The 22,202-nt window shown below is 31.6% G+C and overlaps 3 protein-coding genes across 5 annotated transcripts; all 3 read left to right on the top strand.

Moving 5' to 3' along the window:
- The first annotated feature begins 636 nt into the window (after positions 1-636).
- LOC137814824 (S-adenosylmethionine synthase 1-like) lies at positions 637-3,360 on the top strand. Its single transcript, XM_068617741.1, has 2 exons — positions 637-978; positions 1,873-3,360. Exon 2 carries the CDS (start codon positions 1,881-1,883, stop codon positions 3,063-3,065), a length of 1,185 nt encoding a protein of 394 aa, XP_068473842.1. The 5' UTR covers positions 637-978; positions 1,873-1,880; the 3' UTR covers positions 3,066-3,360.
- Positions 3,361-6,553: 3,193 nt separating this feature from the next.
- LOC137814825 (pto-interacting protein 1-like) lies at positions 6,554-9,823 on the top strand. Of its 3 annotated transcripts, none has more exons than XM_068617742.1 (8): positions 6,554-6,726; positions 7,272-7,367; positions 7,491-7,741; positions 7,821-7,947; positions 8,175-8,448; positions 8,751-8,883; positions 8,989-9,075; positions 9,523-9,823. In XM_068617742.1, exons 2-8 carry the CDS (start codon positions 7,283-7,285, stop codon positions 9,649-9,651), a joined length of 1,086 nt encoding a protein of 361 aa, XP_068473843.1. In that variant the 5' UTR covers positions 6,554-6,726; positions 7,272-7,282; the 3' UTR covers positions 9,652-9,823. The 3 variants fall into 3 exon arrangements, with proteins under 3 accessions (XP_068473843.1, XP_068473845.1, XP_068473844.1); XM_068617744.1 differs by having other exon boundaries at positions 6,560-6,726; positions 7,216-7,367; XM_068617743.1 differs by having other exon boundaries at positions 6,564-6,726; positions 7,275-7,367.
- Positions 9,824-12,857: 3,034 nt separating this feature from the next.
- On the top strand, positions 12,858-20,893 carry LOC137814826 (probable sugar phosphate/phosphate translocator At3g17430). Its single transcript, XM_068617745.1, has 10 exons — positions 12,858-12,988; positions 13,817-13,925; positions 14,039-14,146; positions 14,333-14,364; positions 14,442-14,492; positions 15,462-15,523; positions 15,643-15,904; positions 18,943-19,208; positions 19,294-19,379; positions 20,359-20,893. Exons 2-10 carry the CDS (start codon positions 13,824-13,826, stop codon positions 20,512-20,514), a joined length of 1,125 nt encoding a protein of 374 aa, XP_068473846.1. The 5' UTR covers positions 12,858-12,988; positions 13,817-13,823; the 3' UTR covers positions 20,515-20,893.
- Positions 20,894-22,202: the final 1,309 nt, after the last annotated feature.

Genomic DNA, 22,202 nt, shown 5'->3' on the forward strand with positions numbered 1-22,202 from the left:
ATTAAAATAAAATAGGTACACACTCATGAAAAATAGATCATATATTCCAAAATATAGAAACTACTGTTTGTATATATTAATACAGTTATTGATATTTTACGTGATTATTTTATATTATTAAAGGATTTCATAATGAAAAAAATACTGTACTGTCATTAATTAAAGAAAATACATTCCAATTATATCGTTTAATTAAATAAAATAATATAATTATTTAAAATATTTGTAATACATTTACAATTTTAACCTTTGCAGCAAATACTACATTATATAATTTAAAAAAATATTGTAATTACAGAAAATTTAACATTATTAATTAAACAAATAAATACTTTTTTAATAAATATAAATTAATCAATAAGATCTCACGTATAAGCAGAAAAGATAATATTCTCTATAAACTCAAATGTAAAAAAAGATAATATTTAAACTTTTTAATACTAGTATTCCTAAAGTATCTTTTTATTTAGTTTTAAATATTATTTTCAATAAATATAAATAAATAAATATATTTATTATATTAAATAAAAACTACATGTTTTATCCATATGAAAAAGAGAATAATTTTGCTTACAGTTAGATGCAAAAACAATATTTTAAATTAAAGAGTATTTTAAATTTTAGCAACGATGACGGTGGGATCTACCTTTATCGTACGGAGCTACCGACACCGACACGTTTTCGGTAAGGTTGGTGAGTCACCGGCGGTACCCGGTAATGGACGAGCTCTCGCTGTAGCAAATCGCAATCTCACCGACCCCTTTGATTTGGGTGTGAAATCTAACGGCACAACGCCGGTTCCGGTGTCTAGTCATATGAGTGACCATTGATCACTATAAATAGCGAGACAACGTTCTTTCTCTTACCCTCACAACACTAAACCAGTCACTTGCTGTTTGGTTCTGCACTGTGGTGACTCTGGTTTGCTTCCACTCACTGAATTTCTTTCTTCAGAACCCATTCTTTCATTCTTTGGAGGTTCGTTCTTCACGCTTCTTCTCTTCTCATACGTTTTTTTTTCTTCTATAAACCCTGTTTTGCTTACCATCATAATTTATATATCTTCCATTTCCGGAACTGTAAGTAATGTTTTATTCCCAATGTCTTGTCCTTAACTAGACCCTTACGGTTATGGATCTGAATTTTCTTTATATTATTTTCCTTTTCTTCTATGCTTTTCACTATTGTAGTTTGATTATTTGAAATGGTATGGTATTTCTGTTGCATTTTGATCTTTTGTTGTATAGATCTGATGCTTTAACGGGAATAATCTGTTCTAACTTATTCTGTCCGGGTCTAGTTTATGTGCCTCGTGTGATACTGTTCATTTAGTTTTTTCTTTGTTGAACCCTTTAGCGTTCTAATTTTGTAATTGAAACTAATGTTTGAGGTATATGCTGTGCTTTAATGTTTCTTGAAAGGACAAAAGTTATGTGTAGATCTTTTGCGCTGTTATTGGAGTTTCGCTAATTTATGAAATAAAGGGTAATGGTGAACATAGATTACTAAAATTAAATTCAAATTCAGATTGAAGAACAACGCTAGTAAGTGCATCTAAATTTTCTTCTTTCAGAAATTCAAGATTCGTTCCAACTTGGTGCCCGGGAATATTCGTATATACTTTCTTATCGTTTTGTCTGCAATTAGTTTTTTAGGACCATAAGTTTTTTCTGAAAGTAGATCAGGATGAACTATTTTAATCCAACTTGGCATAAACTTTGATGATTTTCTATCAATTTGTTGTAGGGATTTATGCTTTAATTATTTTAGTTGGAATATGATCTCGAATCTCAGCTTCCATTATAGCACCAACTGAAGTATTTTTGCTTAAGCATTTGTACTTTGTAAAACTAAACGTTGTGTTTTCTGCAGCTTGATAAATGGCATCTGAAACCTTTCTATTCACATCTGAGTCTGTGAACGAGGGTCACCCAGACAAGCTGTGCGACCAGATCTCTGATGCAGTGCTCGACGCGTGCCTTGCACAAGACCCTGACAGCAAGGTTGCCTGCGAAACATGCACCAAGACAAACATGGTGATGGTCTTTGGAGAGATCACAACCAAGGCCGAAGTAGACTACGAGAAGATTGTCCGTGAGACATGCCGCAGCATTGGATTCATCTCTGATGATGTTGGTCTTGATGCTGACAAGTGCAAGGTGTTGGTCAACATTGAGCAGCAGAGCCCTGATATCGCCCAGGGTGTGCACGGCCACTTCACCAAGCGCCCGGAGGAGGTTGGTGCTGGTGACCAGGGTCACATGTTTGGCTATGCCACTGACGAAACCCCTGAATACATGCCGCTCAGCCATGTCCTTGCAACCAAACTTGGTGCTCGCCTTACCGAGGTTAGGAAAGATGGTACCTGCGCTTGGTTGAGGCCAGATGGTAAAACACAAGTAACTGTTGAGTACAACAATGACAACGGTGCCATGGTTCCAATCCGTGTTCACACTGTTCTAATTTCCACCCAACATGATGAGACTGTGAGCAATGACCAAATTGCTGCTGACCTTAAAGAGCATGTTATCAAGCCTGTCATTCCCGAGAAGTACCTTGATGAGAAGACCATCTTCCACCTTAACCCATCGGGTCGGTTCGTGATTGGTGGCCCCCATGGTGATGCTGGTCTCACTGGAAGAAAGATCATCATTGATACCTACGGTGGCTGGGGTGCTCATGGTGGTGGTGCCTTTTCAGGCAAGGACCCAACCAAGGTTGACAGAAGTGGTGCCTATATTGTGAGGCAGGCTGCAAAGAGCGTTGTGGCAAATGGGTTTGCCAGAAGGTGCATTGTCCAAGTTTCTTATGCCATCGGTGTCCCTGAGCCCTTGTCAGTCTTTGTTGACACCTATGGAACCGGAAAGATTCCTGATAAGGAGATTCTTCAGATTGTGAAGGAGAATTTCGACTTCAGACCTGGAATGATCACCATTAACTTGGACCTCAAGAGGGGTGGCCACAGGTTCCTGAAGACAGCTGCTTATGGACACTTCGGAAGGGATGACCCTGACTTCACATGGGAAGTGGTGAAGCCACTCAAGTCAGAGAAACCTCATGCCTAGACGTGTTGTGGACTTAATCCCTTCTTTAATGGATGTCTTGCCAGGTGTTGATGAATAATTTGCGTGTTTCATTACTGCTACGATCCTAGGTCTAATGCCATTTCCTTATCATCATACCTAAACTGTTTATTTTTACTTACCATTTATTTTTATGTTAATGCAGTATTACTCTCTTGATGCAATTAAATTTTATCTGAATTTTGCCCCTATTGGTTGTAATTTGAAAGGGTGAAAAAGCCCTTGCAATGTATTTTATCTTTCACAAAATTGAAAAATTGCCAATGTTGTTCTAAAATTGTTGTAATCATTATTTGGAGCCGAATAATCTGCCAGCAATCTTAAAGTGCCAATTAATCTGGTCTTAGTGGTGTTCTTAATTTTCCGATTTTTTATATCTCATTTTCATGCCTGAACTTGTGAATCAGTTCTCACCATCCATTGTTACACCTTAGCTTGATATTTTTAGTTTTGGCCTTGAAAATCAGACAGTACGAATTTGAATTACATTCTATAGCCATCTGTAAATAATTAAGAATACATTTTTCCTTGGCTTTTCATCGTTTCTAACTTCTCATTCAAATTCAAGAACAAGAAACCAGCGATTCAAGATTGACAATCTTTCTTTTTCCTCCTTGAACCCAACTTTTGAGTAGTTTTTATTTTATTCCGAGTAGGGTTTTCAATATATAAGGAGGTAATTTATGCATTGAGTGTGATAGATCATAGTTAAATAACCATGTAATCGTTTGTACATTATCATTGAATTGTAATTAAGATCAGAAGTATAATGCTCAACAAAATTGTTATCAATTTTGTATTGATTCTGTGAGAACATTTACATCAGGGAGATACAGTAACTGGTTTTATAAGCTTCAGAACTTCTGAAATTGGTCTTTTTCTTAAGAATAAAGTTCCACATAACTTGTATTATGCTTGGACATATTCCATTTCTTCAACAATTCGTCCATATCTAACCTGTGGATAAGCTAAGCAATCACAAAGCAAGCATATTATGTAAGAGAAGGATATGATACCATGTGTATATATGAAAATGGGAATGGTCCAACAGCATATTTTCTAACAATTTTTTTAATGGATTGAAATTTATTAAAAAATATAAAACTTTGGGGTTTATTTTTTTTAATAAGTTTTACTCGTTATTTTGTAACTTTTTAAATAAGTTTTAAAATGTTTGTTATTACTAACCCTTTTATATGAAGATATGCTCAATTTTAAAAAGTATAATTTTTTACAACAACTTTTTAAAAGTGTAATATACTATATATTATAAATTTATGATCTTTTTAGATACTTTCTGAATTTAAAATAAAACTAAAATAAACTCTGCACCTGTATAAATATTGCTTTATATCTATCTTATCTAAAATTTCATTGGTGAACATTCTTTTCTGCTTTAATTCAATATTTTAAGGAATGAACCTTTCAAAAATATTTTAATTAGGAACTTTAATTTGAAATAATTTTCCCTTGTTCGTTAAAATAAATGTAGGGGCAAGGAAATGATAAAAGGGGTGTAAATACTTAATTCGTGTTCACATCAGCAAAGTATATTTTTATTTTAGAATTATCAGATACTTTTTTTTTATTAAAACTATTATTACAAGGTGTTTGAATAGTAAAACAATTTGTTGCGATTTTAAATTTGAAAGAGAAAAATAAAAATAAGAATTAGAGGTTAGTTGTTTGCTCTGGGCTCAGATGCAGATCAGGCCCATTTTTGTTTACTTGTTTATAACTAAGAACTCTGCAATTCCATTCTGCATACAATGGTTTTGAACCTTCCATCCAATTAATTTTGGAAATTTTAAAATTATCCTTTATTCTGAAATTGAAAATCTAAAATTAAAAAATATAATTTGAAATATATTTTTTACGTTCTGGAAATAAAATTCCAGAAAACAAAATTCCGAAATATATTTTAAAAAAATATGGAAAACAAAAATTTAGAAAAGTGTTTTTAGAAATCCAAAATTCTGAAATATATTATGGAGTTTGAAAGTTTGAATAATTCTTTAGCAGTGTTAAATTTTAAATTATTATTTAAGAAAAAAAATCTGAAAGTTTTGAAGTCAATGTATGTAGTGAGAGATAAAATAAGATTATTGAACATATGGAATAGTTTGTTTACTTCACAAGTGATCATTATCTGGAAGTGGAACTAAAATGATGATCACTGGTTATATATGTTTTGACTAATCAATCTTTATTATGAAATATGGAGTTTATTTGACAAAATAATACAGAAAAAGGGAAGGTATATTTGGTCTTATTCCATATCAATTGACTTTTGAATTCCTAGTTTAATATTTAAAATTAAATATTCTTTTAGTGGACTAGGGTTGGTAAAAATCGAAGTAAATGTATGATTTATTTGAAATTTAAATATATTTACATTTTAGAGACAGTATATTTATAGTTAAACACACACAGAGATAATCAAATCAAAAGAAAATATAGAATATTTTTTTTAATATATATACTTTTTATTTTGACTTTTCACACAAAGTTTTCATGAAACATAAAATGCTTAATTACATATTTGATCACTTTATGAATTTTACTACTGAATTTTCAATTGATTTGGAATTCAAAGTGAAATTTGTATTACATTATAAATTATATACTTTATTATTGAAATTTTGCATATTTTGTAAATTTTATTACTGAATTTTTAATTTGAATAATTTCTTTTTTATCATCTAAACTTCTGTGCATATTTTGATCCACACAAAATTAAAATGTGATTCTTAGTCCTCACGATTGAGAGAGAAGTCATTAATAATATTGAAGAGTTTCAATAAACAGGATTTGACTTTTTGTTTATAAGAGTAGAAAAATTAAAATGTGTGAATGATTTTTTCTTCCCATACAATCTCAAACATGTTATTTCCCTCCTATTGGTGGATAATATTCAAATTTTCTCCTCCACATATGTCAATTATAATTCTTTTAAGTAATCTTCTGCACGTCTTAAAAATTAAAGAAAAAAAGAGATTTATTCTCAATTTTATTTATGAAAAAACATTAAATAAATATTACATCTAATGCACGTTCTTATCAAATAAATATTAAGAACTATTAAAGAAACAAGTAATTTAATCCGAATAGTATTTACACAGGACAATTTTTTATTAAAGTTACTAATCCAACCAATTTTTTTTTTTAAATACTGTTTACACGTGTGATTCCATTTGTCATATAAACGACTATATTTGATATATTTTAGTTTTTTTACCAAAAAAAACACACAAACATTTATTAAAAGACTAAAATAGAATATTTTTTTGATTATAGAAATTATAAATATTAGTGATAGAGGTGAAAGGAATGAATTTTTAACATACATGAGCGAATCAATTACATGTTGTGTGTGTAGGTGTAAAGAAGGTTTGTTGGAGTTAAATGTTGGTGTATGTAATATAATAATAATAATAATAATAATAAATAATAAATATCATTACATTCTTACTCTCACCTAATTATAATGATTTCAATTCCAATCTAGTCAAAAGCTTGGACCGCTTTATCCTACGCCCTTCGCCCTGATTATCCTGCGCATATTTAGCAGCTTTCCGCCGAGATCATCCTCCTCCGCGGCGCTATCACTTTCTCAACGACACAATATCCTGTTGGATTTCAGGTATTCTTCGATCTATGTTATACTCTCTTCAATGTCTCTTACTTTTTTTTATTTAATTTCACTATTTATTTTAAGTTTTAAGTTTTTTTAGTGAGTAAGCATTTTCTTCCAAAACTTGTGATGAACATGTGATAATTGGTTTTATTTATGACCGATCCTTGTTGGCTTCCAAAGTCAGTTGTAATTTTACTCTGATTGATGGGAAATTCCTTCCTAGTGATTTGCCAATTAGGAGTAACACTGGTTTTTGTCTTAATATTTACATGCACCAATCGTATGAATGGAATGGAAGTTCAATTACTGGTTCAAGATCAAATTGTGGTGAATTGATAATATTAATCGTTGTAATTGGACAAAAAAAAGCTTTATTATTGCTTTCGTTGTTTATTTCTTTTGAATATTTTAATTTTGCTATTGTTGTCGTCATGGTCTGTCTACGTGGGAGTAGTATTGTTTTCTTTTGATTTTGAATTTAGGCTTTATATTCAGGCTTAATATGTTAGCTATTAACTAGTGGAATTGATGGAGTGGTGAATTATTATCAGCAGAAAGAATCATGAGTTGTTTTAGCTGTTGCGAAGAAGATGACTTCCAGAAGCATGCTGAAAGTGGAGGACAACATCTTGTAAAAAACTCAACAGGTAATTGGGTTTATATTAGCTTGAGGAAGGCCTAGGCATTTAGTTGTCTAGACGCAGTGTTAGTTGATGTTATATTACCTGAGTTGCATTCGATGTAATTAATGTGAGAATTGTGTTGTGCAGGAAATGATGGAAATGGTCGTGCATCTGAAACTGCAAAGCAGGGCATTCAAGCTGTTAAAATTCAGCCCATTGAAGTTCCTGAATTACAAGTAGATGAACTCAAAGAAATTACTGATGGTTTTGGAGAAAGTTCTTTGATTGGAGAAGGATCCTATGGAAGAGTGTATTACGGTGTTCTGAAAAGTGAGCAGGCTGCAGCAATCAAGAAATTAGATGCCAGTAAACAGCCCGATGACGAGTTTTTAGCCCAGGTTCGTGTAAAACAAGGGTTACTATTCAATCATTGAGGTTGTTGAGATCAATACAATTATTTGGTTTTGTAACTTTCAGGTTTCCATGGTTTCACGGCTGAAACATGACAATTTTGTTCAATTGCTTGGTTATTGCATTGATGGAAACTCCCGAATTCTTGCTTATGAGTTTGCATCTAATGGGTCTCTTCATGATATTTTGCACGGTATGTGCTTTTATTTTTGTTTCATGTTATTTTAAATGGGGTATGTGGTTTTATTCTTGCTTCATGTTATTTTAAATGGGGTATCTGGTTATTTGCATCTTATGAATATTTTGATTTTTCCCAGCTTTTAAGGAATTAAGAATATTTTGAATTTTGACATTAGTTGTGCTTTTTATTCCTTTTTTCTTATATATTTTTTATGTTTTTATCATTGTCACTACATGAAGGCAGAAAAGGTGTTAAAGGAGCACAGCCTGGTCCTGTTCTAACATGGACTCAAAGAGTTAAAATTGCCGTAGGGGCAGCCAAAGGACTCGAGTATTTGCATGAGAGGGCTGATCCTCACATTATCCATCGGGACATCAAGTCAAGCAATGTACTCATCTTTGACGATGATGTTGCTAAAATTGCAGATTTTGATTTGTCAAATCAGGCTCCTGACATGGCAGCACGACTCCATTCCACCCGTGTCCTTGGAACCTTTGGTTATCATGCACCAGAGTAAGATATGCATACCAGATTATCAAGAGATATTGCGTGACATGCTTTATTATTTTTTCTACTGGTTAACTTATCATAGACTTCTTGTAGCTCTTGAGCATAATAGGAGGTTATGGAGATTTATTGGAAAAGTAATAGAAAGTTTTCCCACTTCCTAGCTGACTAGGAGACATTGCCAATTTCCATACATTATTTTGAGTGTTTCTCTATGTATTTTGATTAATGATCAATTTGGAAAAATGAAACTATTCTTACTTAGTTTGCTGGCAAATACCTTGATCTGTCTAATCTCGTGGATGCAGATATGCAATGACTGGTCAATTGAATGCTAAGAGTGATGTATACAGCTTCGGTGTCGTTCTTCTGGAACTTTTAACGGGAAGGAAGCCTGTTGATCATACACTACCACGTGGACAACAGAGCCTGGTTACTTGGGTAAGTGCAAACCTCCTCATTATTGTAATATAATTTCCCGTTATTGTAAAAGCAGAAAATTAAAAGTGTTGGTCAGCTATCTGATAGCAGTAACTGATGTTTCAGGCTACTCCAAGACTCAGTGAGGATAAAGTTAGACAGTGTGTAGATGCAAGACTAGGAGGAGATTACCCTCCCAAAGCTGTTGCTAAGGTATTCACTGTGTTTTAGGGTATTTCTCTTTTTTTTTGTTTTTTCTTTTATTATGCCATTTGCCCTTGCTCAGTTGTTGTGGGTGGACTGGTTTGAAACAGATGCCTATGAATTAACAAACTAATCAAAAGTACTCTACATAAGATACCTGAAGACATATGAATCTTAAATTTTGTTCTAATCATAATTTTTCTATGGGAGAAATATTATTGAATAATTTAGTTTGTTGAACAATGGGAAGCTAATGTCTTTCACTACAGTTTTGTTCTCAGTTTTTTAACTTGAGAGCCAGTAAAAATACTTGCATATAAAAATAGTATACACATTATAGTTGGACTGTCTTAGGAAATGGCAGACAACCAGGATAACTGTTCTAGGAAAAATTGATTAATTACTTAGCAAAGACAAATATTAATATATAACAGCAAGATACTTTCTTAATTACAGATGGCTGCTGTTGCTGCCCTGTGTGTACAATATGAAGCTGATTTCAGACCAAACATGAGCATTGTAGTCAAAGCTCTCCAACCTTTGTTGAATGCAAGACATGGACCTGCTGGTGAAACTTCAAACTAATCTTTGACTGTATTTCTGTCTATCTGTATCAATTAGTATGTGCAAAGTGAGCACGCGAGATGTAAGAAAGTGACTGCTTCAGAAGCGGATGGAAGATTGCTTGAACATGTTTATATATCCTATTGTTTACGCAACATTCATTTTGTTCATAATCCATAGGTACTGAGATTTACTTGGTTCTTTTATTTATTTATTTTTATTGTTACCTGCCTATGCTGGGATTATTGCCATCTTACTTGAAATTTTAAAAAATACTTAAGCTAATATTAGTCATCAATTTTTATATTAATTGTACATCTCTTTTTATCATTATTAATATGATTTTTAATTTTATAATTCAATTTTAGTGGTAAAGCTATATAGTGAATTTTATGTACCCCTTGGGTCGACCTAGTGATGTAGTTTGGATAACTAGCATTATATCTTATGTCTTGGGTTCAAACTTCTTTGTCATCATTGTAAAAAAAGGAATTATACTTTGTAAATTGAAAATATTTGATTGTGCTTATTATTAATCTTATCATTGCAAGAATAACAAGTAAGACTATATGAATTAAAATGAAACATTTATGATGAGCCATAAGTTAAAGGAGCAAAGGAAAAACAAGATAGGATTAACAGTTAAGAAAGCATGTATGAAACTAGACATGAGTATCAACCCATTTTTAACCCTCAATTTGTATAAGAGGTTTAACATGATAATGATTAATATGTTCGAAGGTGAGACTAGTCATATTGTTTTATTCTTCGTTATAAGTGTACTATGTACTTAGAATGATACATGCAGTTGATATATACTTTTTTTCTTAATTTCAAATTGCTGCAGTAATTTGTTATATTAAATTATACTTTACTTAAATTTTGACCAACCTGAGTTAAGCTCAATACTATGCAATTTAGCTCCAATGTATGGGACATACAGAAATCTTCCACATTTTCATAACCTCATCATATAATTGATGTAAGCAAAATGATTGAATTAATTTTAAGTTTCTTATGTATGATATGATATAAAATATTAAATTTATTTATGATGATTAAAAAAATAAAACATTATAATTAATGATAAATTCAATATTTGAACATAAAGAACGACAATATTTATGTGTGTGGATTAAAACTATATAGTAAAGTGACATCTTTAGAGATAAATATATTTCATCTATAAAAGTGAGTCATTTAATGAACTAATTTTGTAATGATGAACTAAGTTTAAAGTTATTTTTTATATGTATAAGAATAATTCATAACTTATTATAATAAAAGTTTGTTGGACTTTTGTTATTGAACCACCTATAAATAGTTCCATCAACAAGTTGACAGGTTAGTGTAAAAAGTTGAGTTTATATTATGATTTTATTTGGACATCATCATATTGATGTTGAATCTTAAGAAATTAAACATTTATTAAACATTTTAGACTATTTTTTTTAAACAGGTCAACTCTATAAAATCTTATACAATTAAATTAGTTAACTTTTTTTAACATATAAACTACAAGTAAATCTTAACTACAATATTATATATATGTTGTAAAAAATCGTTAAAATTATATCTATAAGAAAAGCAATCAAAAGTATGTGTCCTAAACTTATATAAGAAGGAAGTAAGTGGACTATTTTCTATATTTTTTTTTCAATCATAGTTTACGAGCTTACAACTTTAAAATTTGACACGTTTAATTTAAAGCTATTAATTATCTATAAGAATTCAATTTAAATATGTTATCAATATCTATATTATCATTCTATTATAAATGGTTAACTATAGAAATATTTTATTTATTTTGGAGAGTCAAAAGTTTTTCACTTTTTCGTTACAGTAGCATATGCACATACAAAAATTGCAGCAAGTGGAGTCCTTAGCCATAATTTGGGATAAGAACCTTTGATTTTCAACTGTAAACACACACAAAAAAGTATCTAATTTGTAAGTAAAAAAAATCATAAATAAAATATTAACTATCGCATTTAGCAGCTCTCCTTAAAAAAACCAGTATTAATAAAATAATATTTTATTTTATTTTTTCAAATTAATATATTTACTTTTTACTGTAAATTAGAATACAGAGTCTAAAAGTGAAATTCAATTATACATTTTTAATATTTATGTTTTAGAAATCTATCTTACACACTGCTTCATAATTAGTAAAAAAACTGTTTTCTCAACTATTTGTAAAATATTAATTTTAAATTGTAAAAAAAATTTCTCTTAAAAATATTTTATACATTGATATTTTTTTATTAACCTACATATATTTTCAATTATCGTAAGATCAGTTACTTTTTTGGTAGTCGTGGTAAAACTTAATTGTTTTTTTATCCTTTTTTACCACATTTTGTTGTCTTTAAAAATATATTTTGAATTTTATTATTATGTAACATTCTTTAAGTATTTCATAAAAGATTATCATAAATAGCACTTACTAAAATTTAAATGCCGTGTTAACATTGGTTTTTTAAAAATTTCAAATTTTTAAATAAAGAACAAATGATATTTCTCTTTGTACATATATGCAAATATTATACTATTATGTCCTGATATGTTAAATACATATTGTAATAATTTGACTTAGCACAGTTAAAAGGTTACCCTCGTCTTGAAATAAATTTGTATTACAATGTTTTCTCTCTTTATGAAAATATAAATTAATTTTAGCATAGTTCATAACATTTATTTAAAAAAAATAAAAGTAAAGATTAGAAGATAATTTTGTATACTTATCATTATATATATATATATATATATATATTAATATTATTGAGTAAGATATAATATAGTTATATTTGTTGGAAAAAGAGAGTGTACATTTAAATGTTAACATAAAAAGAAGATATAGATATAATAATTACATTTATGAAAGATAATGGTGTTAGAAGATATTTTAGTAATAATTTTTAGTAAAACGTTACGATATTTTAATAGAAAAGGAAAAAAAAGTAAAGCACAGTTAACTAATAGGTAAAATCTAGTAATAAAGAAGAGTTTAATTTATTCTAAAATAAACGTTAAATATAGCGATTTTAAAATTTAAAAGATTAAAACATTAAGAAAACAAAAACTAAATTTACTTGCAAAAATAAAATAAAATTTGATAGGAATAAATAAAAAATGATAAAAAACTAGAAGAACTAAAATAAAAAACATTGCACTCCTTTTACTGCGATTAAAAAATATTTAAACCTTTGATTGAAATCTTTACCTTTGAAGCGAAGGACAAAATCTCGGATTTATCGGTTGTGGCTCTCGATGTGGTATTGGTTGCCTTGCTCTGATTCTGATTTTATGTGTTCCAATCTCTGCATTCCCCATTCTTTTTTTCAGATCACCATAGTCGGTAAAATCTCTTTCCATCTTTCTTTCTCCTTCTTTATCTTTCTTATTAATGTTTCCTTTCGCGTTTTTCGTTCAATTTCTTAGCGTCATTCCCAACTATGAATCTCACTCAACATTGCATTCTCTCAGTTTTATTCCTAATTTCTTAATAATGACTTTGTTTATGCCGTCTGAATTCAGTATCACACCGTTGAATGGAAACTGTGTCGGAAGATTCTTAACTTTGTCCGCACATAACGAATCAAACAGTACCCTCGTTCTAGTTCTTCGACGTTAGGTCGTGTGAATGTTGGTCGTTGCAACACTTGGATGATTTCCTCTCAAACAGACATTAGTTCCAAATATATATTAATTTAGGAATCAGTGCGGACTGTGCTTTTCCTAATCCGAGTAAAGCACTTCAGTTCTTGTTTTTCACTTTTTCTTTCGTTTGATTTGCTAATGCATTTTTAACTAAGGAATTGTGACTAATATTGAGCTGCTTGTAAGTCATTTTCATTTCCTTCTATTTCATATTTAATATTTGTTTGGGAGTTTGAAAGGGAAAGTTCTAATTGAGATCTGAGTTGATTATTTGTGGGAACTCATTTTAGTCGTCTCAACTATGAATGGCAATGAAAGAAAACTGTTATATTTTCGTTGTGTCTTTTCTTTCTCATGGTTGTCCATTATTTTTATTCCATTCCCAGTATACACTAACCCGGGTCTTTGAAGCGCAATGACTGCGTCAATGTAGTTAATTGTACAACAATAATAGTTTTTAAATTGTGATAACTGGCTTTCTTATGTCTGACAATTTTTACATGCTGGACTGCATCGAGTTTTGCAGGTTAGATATGTCAGTCACCATGGCAATAATGACCAAACAGCATCTGCTAACCTACATCTACCTTCTAGTTTACATTTCGCTTTCATCAGGGGTTATTCTTTACAACAAGGCAAGGCACAACAGATATGGCAATAAATTCATTCGTTTATGTCTTGTGATTAACCTTGTTTGTAATATATTTTGCTCAATCTCTTTCCTCTTATGGACATTGGTTTATTGCAGTGGGTCCTCTCTACATTATATTTTAATTTTCCATTTCCAATAACACTCACTATGATCCATATGGCTTTTTCTGGTGGTGTGGCATTTTTCCTTGTCCGTGTTTTGAAGGTACAAGTTTGTTGGATTTCCTAATGTCATTAGTTTTAGATTTTTTTTTTGTATTTCCGTAATCTCTCCTTATCATTCTGTTAACTTCTTACTGTTATTCTCTTATTAATATACATGGGTTTTTTTGAGTGTAAAATACTACTGAACTAACCAGATGATGTCTTGTCCCATTTTCAATTGATGCAGGTCGTGTCACCGATTAAAATGACCTTCAATATGTAAGAATTCTACATAGACATTCTGTTTCACTTTTTATTGAATATTTCTGGCTTCACACAAAGTGTCTGATTTGCAGATATGCAACTTGTGTGGTCCCGATAAGTGCCTTCTTTGCAGCTAGTCTGTGGTAAGTATCTGATGTACTTGACCTAAAGTTGTAATTTGAGCAAAAAAATTTGTAAATTCACTAAATTGTAATGCCTGTGTCTGTGTCTTAGAAACTCGTCCATACTGAATTATTCAATTTTAAGCTTAAGTTGATGTCAATTTGAAGTTTCCATCATTTTAGCAAAGTTGAGCTCAACTGTTTCTGTCTTGGTCCTTCTCTCTCTCTTTAATGTTTGATGGGGATTAGGGTGATGTATGTACTCCTACGACTACCCTTATTTTGATTTCAGTTTGTGTTCTTCATTCATATAAATTCCATTTGGACTTATGAAAACCTTTTTGTGTATTCACACTTGGAAATGTGGGGCTATGTAGTATTGTGGCAAAAAATGATAATTATGAATTTTATTTGTAGATACACAAATATTTAACCAACATCAGAGTTTTACAATGTATTTGTTATTTATTCTGTTGTTACCTTCTGTCTTGTTGGAAATCTGCTGATAAAACAAATGGTTTCATCACAAACTTCTTGTTCAAGCAAAATAGTTCCGCACAAATACTATCATCAATTTCTGTTTGCTGATATGAAAACTAAGAAGATTTAACTATGTTTTTATGGGACATGTATGATATGTTATGCATTATGTAGACAACCTGACAATCTTAGGGATTTAGTAGGATATTAGCTGACAAAACTAATGATTGCACAAGCTTTTCTGAGGTTGACAAATTATTTTAAAATCGCTTATTCTATATCATTCAGATTGGATTTTAATGCATTGGATGACTTTTATTCTGGTATCATAGTTTATTTATATAAAATCAAACAGAAATTGAGGTACAGTTGTATTAATAGTGATTATGTATTACATAGCCTTCAAATGAAAAGTTCTATTAGTTACTTTAAAAACTAGTAAAATGCCTCTCAGTCTTGTTGCACGACTGTATTGCATATATTCATTAAATTACTCTATTATCTATTTAGGTTTGGGAATACTGCTTATTTGTACATTTCTGTGGCCTTCATCCAGATGCTTAAAGCCCTCAGTAAGTTAATTTTTGTGTATCATCTTTACATCTGACATTTAAAAAAAAAAAAAGAATTCCTTAGTGAATGATGGTCGCTTACCTGTTCTTGGTTATTTCTTTTAATTTACACTTTACAGTGCCAGTGGCAACATTTCTCGTGGCTGTAACATGTGGAACTGAGAAATTGAGGTGTGATGTATTCTGGAACATGGTGCTGGTCAGTGTTGGAGTTGTCATTTCCTCATATGGAGAAATTCAATTTAATGTGCTCGGTACAGTTTATCAGGTCACAGGAATAGTTGCCGAAGCTTTGAGGCTAGTATTAACTCAAGTTCTTCTTCAAAAAAAGGGCTTGACACTAAACCCTATTACCAGCTTGTATTACATAGCACCCTGCAGGTAGATATGTTCTTAAGTATTTGAAAGCCCATATATAGTTCTGCTTATGCTGGTGGGAGTAAAGAAAGCAAATGAAACCTCTTTTCATCTATATGGGATCTGATGTTGATTTTGATATGTATGTTTGGAATGCCACTGAATATTATGGGATTTGCATCCCTGCCTATGTATTTTGACAAGTAATTGTTTGAATTAGCTTATTGTGTTGAGACAAGCATATAGTCAAAATGCCACATTCATATCAGTCATACCCGTCTGAGAATTCTCTGTGCCTATTTTTCATCATGTCATGGGATAAAGAATGCAATGGTGTAATGGGTTAGACCAAGGATCACAGATAAAGTAATTTAGGAAAAAGCAAATCATAATGATTTTTTTTTGTAATCTTTTGATCTCATTATTCATTTAATTTTAATGATTTTTTTTATCAATATGACTTTTTTCGGGAATCTTTGATTAATTTGGTGCTTATTCTTATGAATCAATGGAAGGCCTGTGGTTTGATATTCTGCTTCACCTGTAAATGATTGTTGTGCTGCTTTCTGCTTGGGTGCTTTATATTACTGCACTGATGGGCTGCCAGCCCAAAGCCTTCAAAGGCCAAAGCACGTAAAGATAAAACCATATTGGGTTAAGGATTTTTGTGGACTGCAGTAAAATTAGTTGCTGTATAGTACTGTTTGTGTCTCCCCAAAAGGGCCAGCTCCCAGGCCCACTAGCCAGTAGGTGCCGTATTTATTTTTTGAAGCTCTGAAGGAATGACATGAAGAAAGATATTTTGCCTCAATTTTTCCATTCTCTTATTGCTTCATATGGTAACCCTAGACGTAGGTACATATAATGATATAACTGCTAGTTCTCTTTATCATTTTGGTACTATCGTCATCGTCTCCACTCATCCTAAACACCTCCAAAGAAATGGATGGAGCCCTTCATACCATTACTGAAAAACTATCCCAACCTAGACTCAGCTAGACACCCAACAACAGGTGAATGACAATTGTCATTCTCAACTCTAACAATTGACAAAATCTCGTCAAAAGCTCCTAATCTTTCCTTAATGATTTCCATGATCATGTCACCACCCAAATCCTGAAAGCTAATGCAGCTAGACCCGTATCATCTACCCTTAACCACTACGCTCACAACCACCCCATTTTTTACTCTTGTTGGATCAAATATTTATCAATAAGCTACAAATTATAGGTGATAGTTAGAGTACAACCTTTCATATTTAAGAGTGTAACAACCAAAAGCTATTATTTGATAGTGACTTGGCTCACCTGGCCTTCGTAACAAGATAATTGATGCAATCCGCGATACCTCTCATCATCTTGGCCTCCCCTAAACACCAACATTTGCAACACCAACACCCACCACTACCTAGTACCCCTACCACCTAGACAAGCCCTACCCCTTTCCCCCCTTTTTCCTAGCCCCAAAATTTCCATTCCCTTCACCACCTTTTCTTTGCTCCCTCAAAATATAACGCAACCATTTTTAAGGACTATATCTCCTTAATTGGATTTTTTAGGCATAAAAACTTTCCAGTTCTACTAAGTTCCTATGGAACAACGTCTCCACATGACATCTTTCTACATGAAAGGTGACACACTTAACTAGTTCAAGTGATTAGCTAAACAAGCCAACTTTGTGATTGTCCTTCATTCGCCCTACCTCGGAGCTACGTTTCGAACCTTCCACCTATGCCAACCACTAAGTAGAACTCTTCAAGCTCCACCAAACATCCATAATCAGTGACTTCCAAGCATCTTTCGAAAAGCCATCTAACAAAGTCATTTACAACAAGCACGAAATAAGAACACAAAAAATTATTTATAACTATTTTAGATTCCTTGTATTCATGCACTCATCAATTACTATTGTGATGAAAAGTTCTTGTTGGGGCACCAATGTGCCTCAATCAAACTCCTCCTCATGGTGGCTAATAGGAGTCCAATCCCCCATTCGTGACACCTTAAAACAAAGCTCCTACAATAACCTCCTTCCACTTACTTCACCCACAACATGAAACCACACCAGGCAACCCCACCTTATCTCACCTTGTCCATTTCCAACTATCTCCTCAGGCACTTTGAGCCAACCATCTCCTAAGTGCCTCAAGTTTGGGCACATCCTCAACCTTTCGACCATTTTTTGATTGACACTGAAAACCCCCACAACATCTTACACCTTGTTTTGCTTCCCTCTTCCTTAGCTTCTTCTAGCGATAGTTGCTCAAAATACAAGGTGTGAAACTCTAGTTCAATATAATACAACCCATCACCTCGAGACAGATGAACACACAAAGGTTGTGAACATGGGATTAGAAACATACCTCAGGTATTTTGTTAGTGACCAGCTACACATCCAGGTTCATTTCCTTCATTTTGTTGAGTATTGGTACAACACTACCCATGACAATGTCATTGGCATGTAGCTTTTCCAAGCTATGGTCAGCCACCACCAACACTGCGTGATTACACCAAAGGCTCAACCAATAACATCAAGCTCATAGCATCCCTCTTTCTATGACAGCAAGTGCTTCATGAACTCCACCACAACTGTGTTAGTACACTAACCCTCCTATCCTATCATACCATGCCATGTGAACACTAACCTTGAAGACAAGGTAAACATATCAACATTGGGGCATTGCTGTGCTGCCATCCTAAAGCCTTCACAGGCTAAAGTGCGTAAAGATAAAATCATTTTGGCCAAGGATTTTTATAGACTAAAGTAAAATCAGTTGCTGTTTAGTATTGTTTGTTTAAGCTCCCAAGCCCACTAACTAGTGGTTGCCCTATTTATCCTGTAAAGCTATAAACGAATGATAGGAAGAAAGATCATTTACCTCTCAATTTTTCCTTTCTCTTATTGTCTTGTAGGGTAACCTTAGACGTAGGTATAAATGGGGCTTTGGCTGGTACATTTTTGGTATATTTGTGTATTGAAAAAGTAATAGTTTATTAAAGTTCAAGTTTATATTTTTGTTTTATCTGCTTGAATAATGACCATTTACACTTTTCTATATGCAGCTTTGTATTTCTTTTTATCCCATGGTACATTCTTGAGAAGCCTGAGATGGAAGATCCACATATGCAGTTTAACTTCTGGATATTTTTCTCAAATACTGTTTGTGCTTTTGCATTAAATCTTTCCACATTCTTAGTGATTGGTAGAACTGGAGCAGTGACTATTCGGGTGGCTGGTGTTTTGAAAGATTGGTTACTTATCACTCTTTCAACTGTCTTATTTCCTGAATCAAAGATTACCGGACTTAATATTATTGGCTACGCTATTGGTATATGTTTCTTCGTTTATAGCAGTTTAATTTCATTCATTGCATGGATTTATTCTAAGCATCTCTTAATATATTTAATTGGCAGCTTTAATTGGTGTCGTTATTTACAACTACCTTAAGGTTAAAGATGTTCGCACATCTCAACTAAGTACCCAAGATGGATCAGCAAAGGTGAGCCTTTTAAGTAACTTGTCTTTGTTTTGTTGTTTGATCAATATTCATGCATTATTTATTGTTGGCATATTCTCTTTGGTTAGAATTGTTGAATGGTGACTCCATTTCATACTTTATTCCAGAAAAATAGCAATTAAATACATTTAAACGTGGGTTTACTCAAACAAACACCAATCTCTTTCTTATATAGAGACCGGAGGGAGTAATAATTATGTAAATATGTAAGTTATAAAACATATAAATATATTGTGAAACTTAATTATTATTCATAGTATCACAGAAAAGTATATGCAGTATTTTTTTTCCCCGAAAACATTGTTCACATTTTTTTTAATTTTTCTTAAAATTGGAACAGTTTCCTCCTTTTGTTAACATTAATTTGTTAGTAAGCTATTAAAAAGTTGAATTCATAGACATTATGCGTTGCAAATTGGGTCTATTTGAGTAAGACTCCCCATAAGCACTTTTAGAAAAATAAAATAAGAAGAAAATTATAAAATAAATTTCTCAATAAGCTGAAAACTTATGCTTAAGTTAAAAATTTAAGTTTGTAGAAGTTAAATAAGGGATTTTTTACCAATTAGCTGTTAGTTTTAATGTTTGAAAATGTATTTAATTTTTAAGTTAATTTTAGTTTAAGAAAACATTTCATTTTTCCTTCTAGGAGTGTTTACAGAGAAGTTCTACCTATTATGGAGTGATTTGTATCATTCAGATGAAGTTTGATCCATTACACATAGTTTTATGTATCAAACAAATGAATAGCTTGGAAAGTCACTCCATTTCATTCCATACTTAGTGAATGAAGAAATTGAGTAAAGTTTTATTTCATAATGGCTTCACATGTGATTGTTGATCTGTTCTCTTTTCTGTCAACGAATTTGTTGCAACTTTTGCTGTTACATTATATTTTGCATCTTTGGTTTATTAGCTCTTCGATCAAGTATGATTTTAACTTTTGTTCCAATAAATATAGGAGCTGCAGACAGAGAAAAAAGCAGTTGATGACATGGACAACAGAGAGGAGACTTTATGGAATGATTCAGTTTCTGTTCCTAATTTTGATGAAGAAGCACCTTTAATGGCTTCGTCACGGATGTCTCATTTTGGAGTTGGACGAAAACCAGCATAGGGGGCAATCTAGCTTAGATGCTGTAAAGAACATCTCATATTGGAAGAAAGCCAGCTTAGCAGCAACCTAGCATTTAGAGACAGAGCTTACAGGAGAGGAACCAAATCAAAGTATGTCTTAAACTTTCTTCCCAAAAAGAACTCAAACGCCTCCTTCCAAAAGAAGAGGGAAAAACCAAAGGAGAAAGAAAACAGAGCCGAGGAAACACACATATTCTTTTAGTTGATTAGTTTCATGTTTGAAATATATCCAGTAGTAAAGCGATTCATTCTTGTATAGGGCTTGGCTTCACATGCTGTGTAGGTTCTGTTTCTTTCAAATGGACCTCTTTTAACACTGCTAATTTTAGTTAAAATTTGAAAATTATATGCTTCAACAACTGCAATGTCTCACTTTCTCCATGATCTGTCTGTATCGTACAATGGTAATTGAAATGTAGCACAAAAAGTATCCCTTGGCGCATTTCTCGAAAATCTTTGACAGCTACTCACTTTCTCGCTGTTTAGATTCCTCCAAGTAAATTTCTCTTCTGAAATTCATATGGAGGAAAGAATTTTTTTGACCTCTTTCCTTCAAAGGAATTAACTGTTTGTTTGCTTCTAAATTTCTCAACTTAGGATGCTTTCTAATTAATGATAAATGGACAACGTTTATTCCAACACTTGTAGATGGTCTTCGAAAATTGAAACAATTAAAACCTAATGACTTTTACTTGGAATTGGTCTAGCATTTGACTTGTTTGGTGTTATGAAAAAATTATTCTTATTAATGCTTTGAAATTTTATTATAGTCAGTAATTTGCATTGATTAAATAATAAACTTAACTACAATAATGATGTTTTACTTAAGATTGGGTTATAGTATTAATTCTCGATACTATATAATTCAATTAATATGATATATTTGCATTGTTTAGGGCTACTGTAAAATAAACTCCCAAGTAAAATATGTACACAACTTGATTTTATGTTTCAATTTTTTTCATATCTTCATGGATATAGTACAACTAAATTGTAACCCAAAACATTGTGGAGTAGAAAAACAATAGTTTGGTCTAAATTATATCAACAGTGATTTAAAATTAAATTTATAAATAATAAATCCAATATAGGTAACTTATTTTGGTATCTGTTATAAATCCAATATAGGTAAAAGTGAATAGATCATTAGAAGCTTATTATTTAAAATTAATAATATTTTGAATTTTTTTTTATCAAAAACACGTTAATCTTAAATTTCTTATTTTAATAAGCAAAATATTGAACCGGGGTTTCTTCTGTTAAGTTAAAGTCAGTTTTATTAAAAAAAATTGTGTGAATGAATTTGTTTACCAAAATTCTGTTCAAAATTTAATTTTAAGAATAAAGTAAATATTTAATTCTTTTAATAATTGATTATAAGTCTATTTTCATTTTCTACTGATATTTAATTACTTTCCATTTTGGTGATTTTTGCACACCTTGTGATCAACTGGTAATACAATAAAGCATGTTTTTTAACCAAAATACTTTTTTTAATTAATTTTTAAACATGAACGAATTAACACAAATTCTAAAACTACATAAAAACTTTTTTATAGAAGGAACAAAACTTCCAAATCCTACAAATATATCAATCTAATTTTATTGCTAATTTTTTTCACATATTGGCACACAATTTATTTTTACGATAATCTTTTTGAATTTTAA

The sequence above is a fragment of the Phaseolus vulgaris genome, chromosome 1, assembly GCF_000499845.2.
Source record: "Phaseolus vulgaris cultivar G19833 chromosome 1, P. vulgaris v2.0, whole genome shotgun sequence".
Lineage (NCBI taxonomy): Eukaryota > Viridiplantae > Streptophyta > Magnoliopsida > Fabales > Fabaceae > Phaseolus > Phaseolus vulgaris.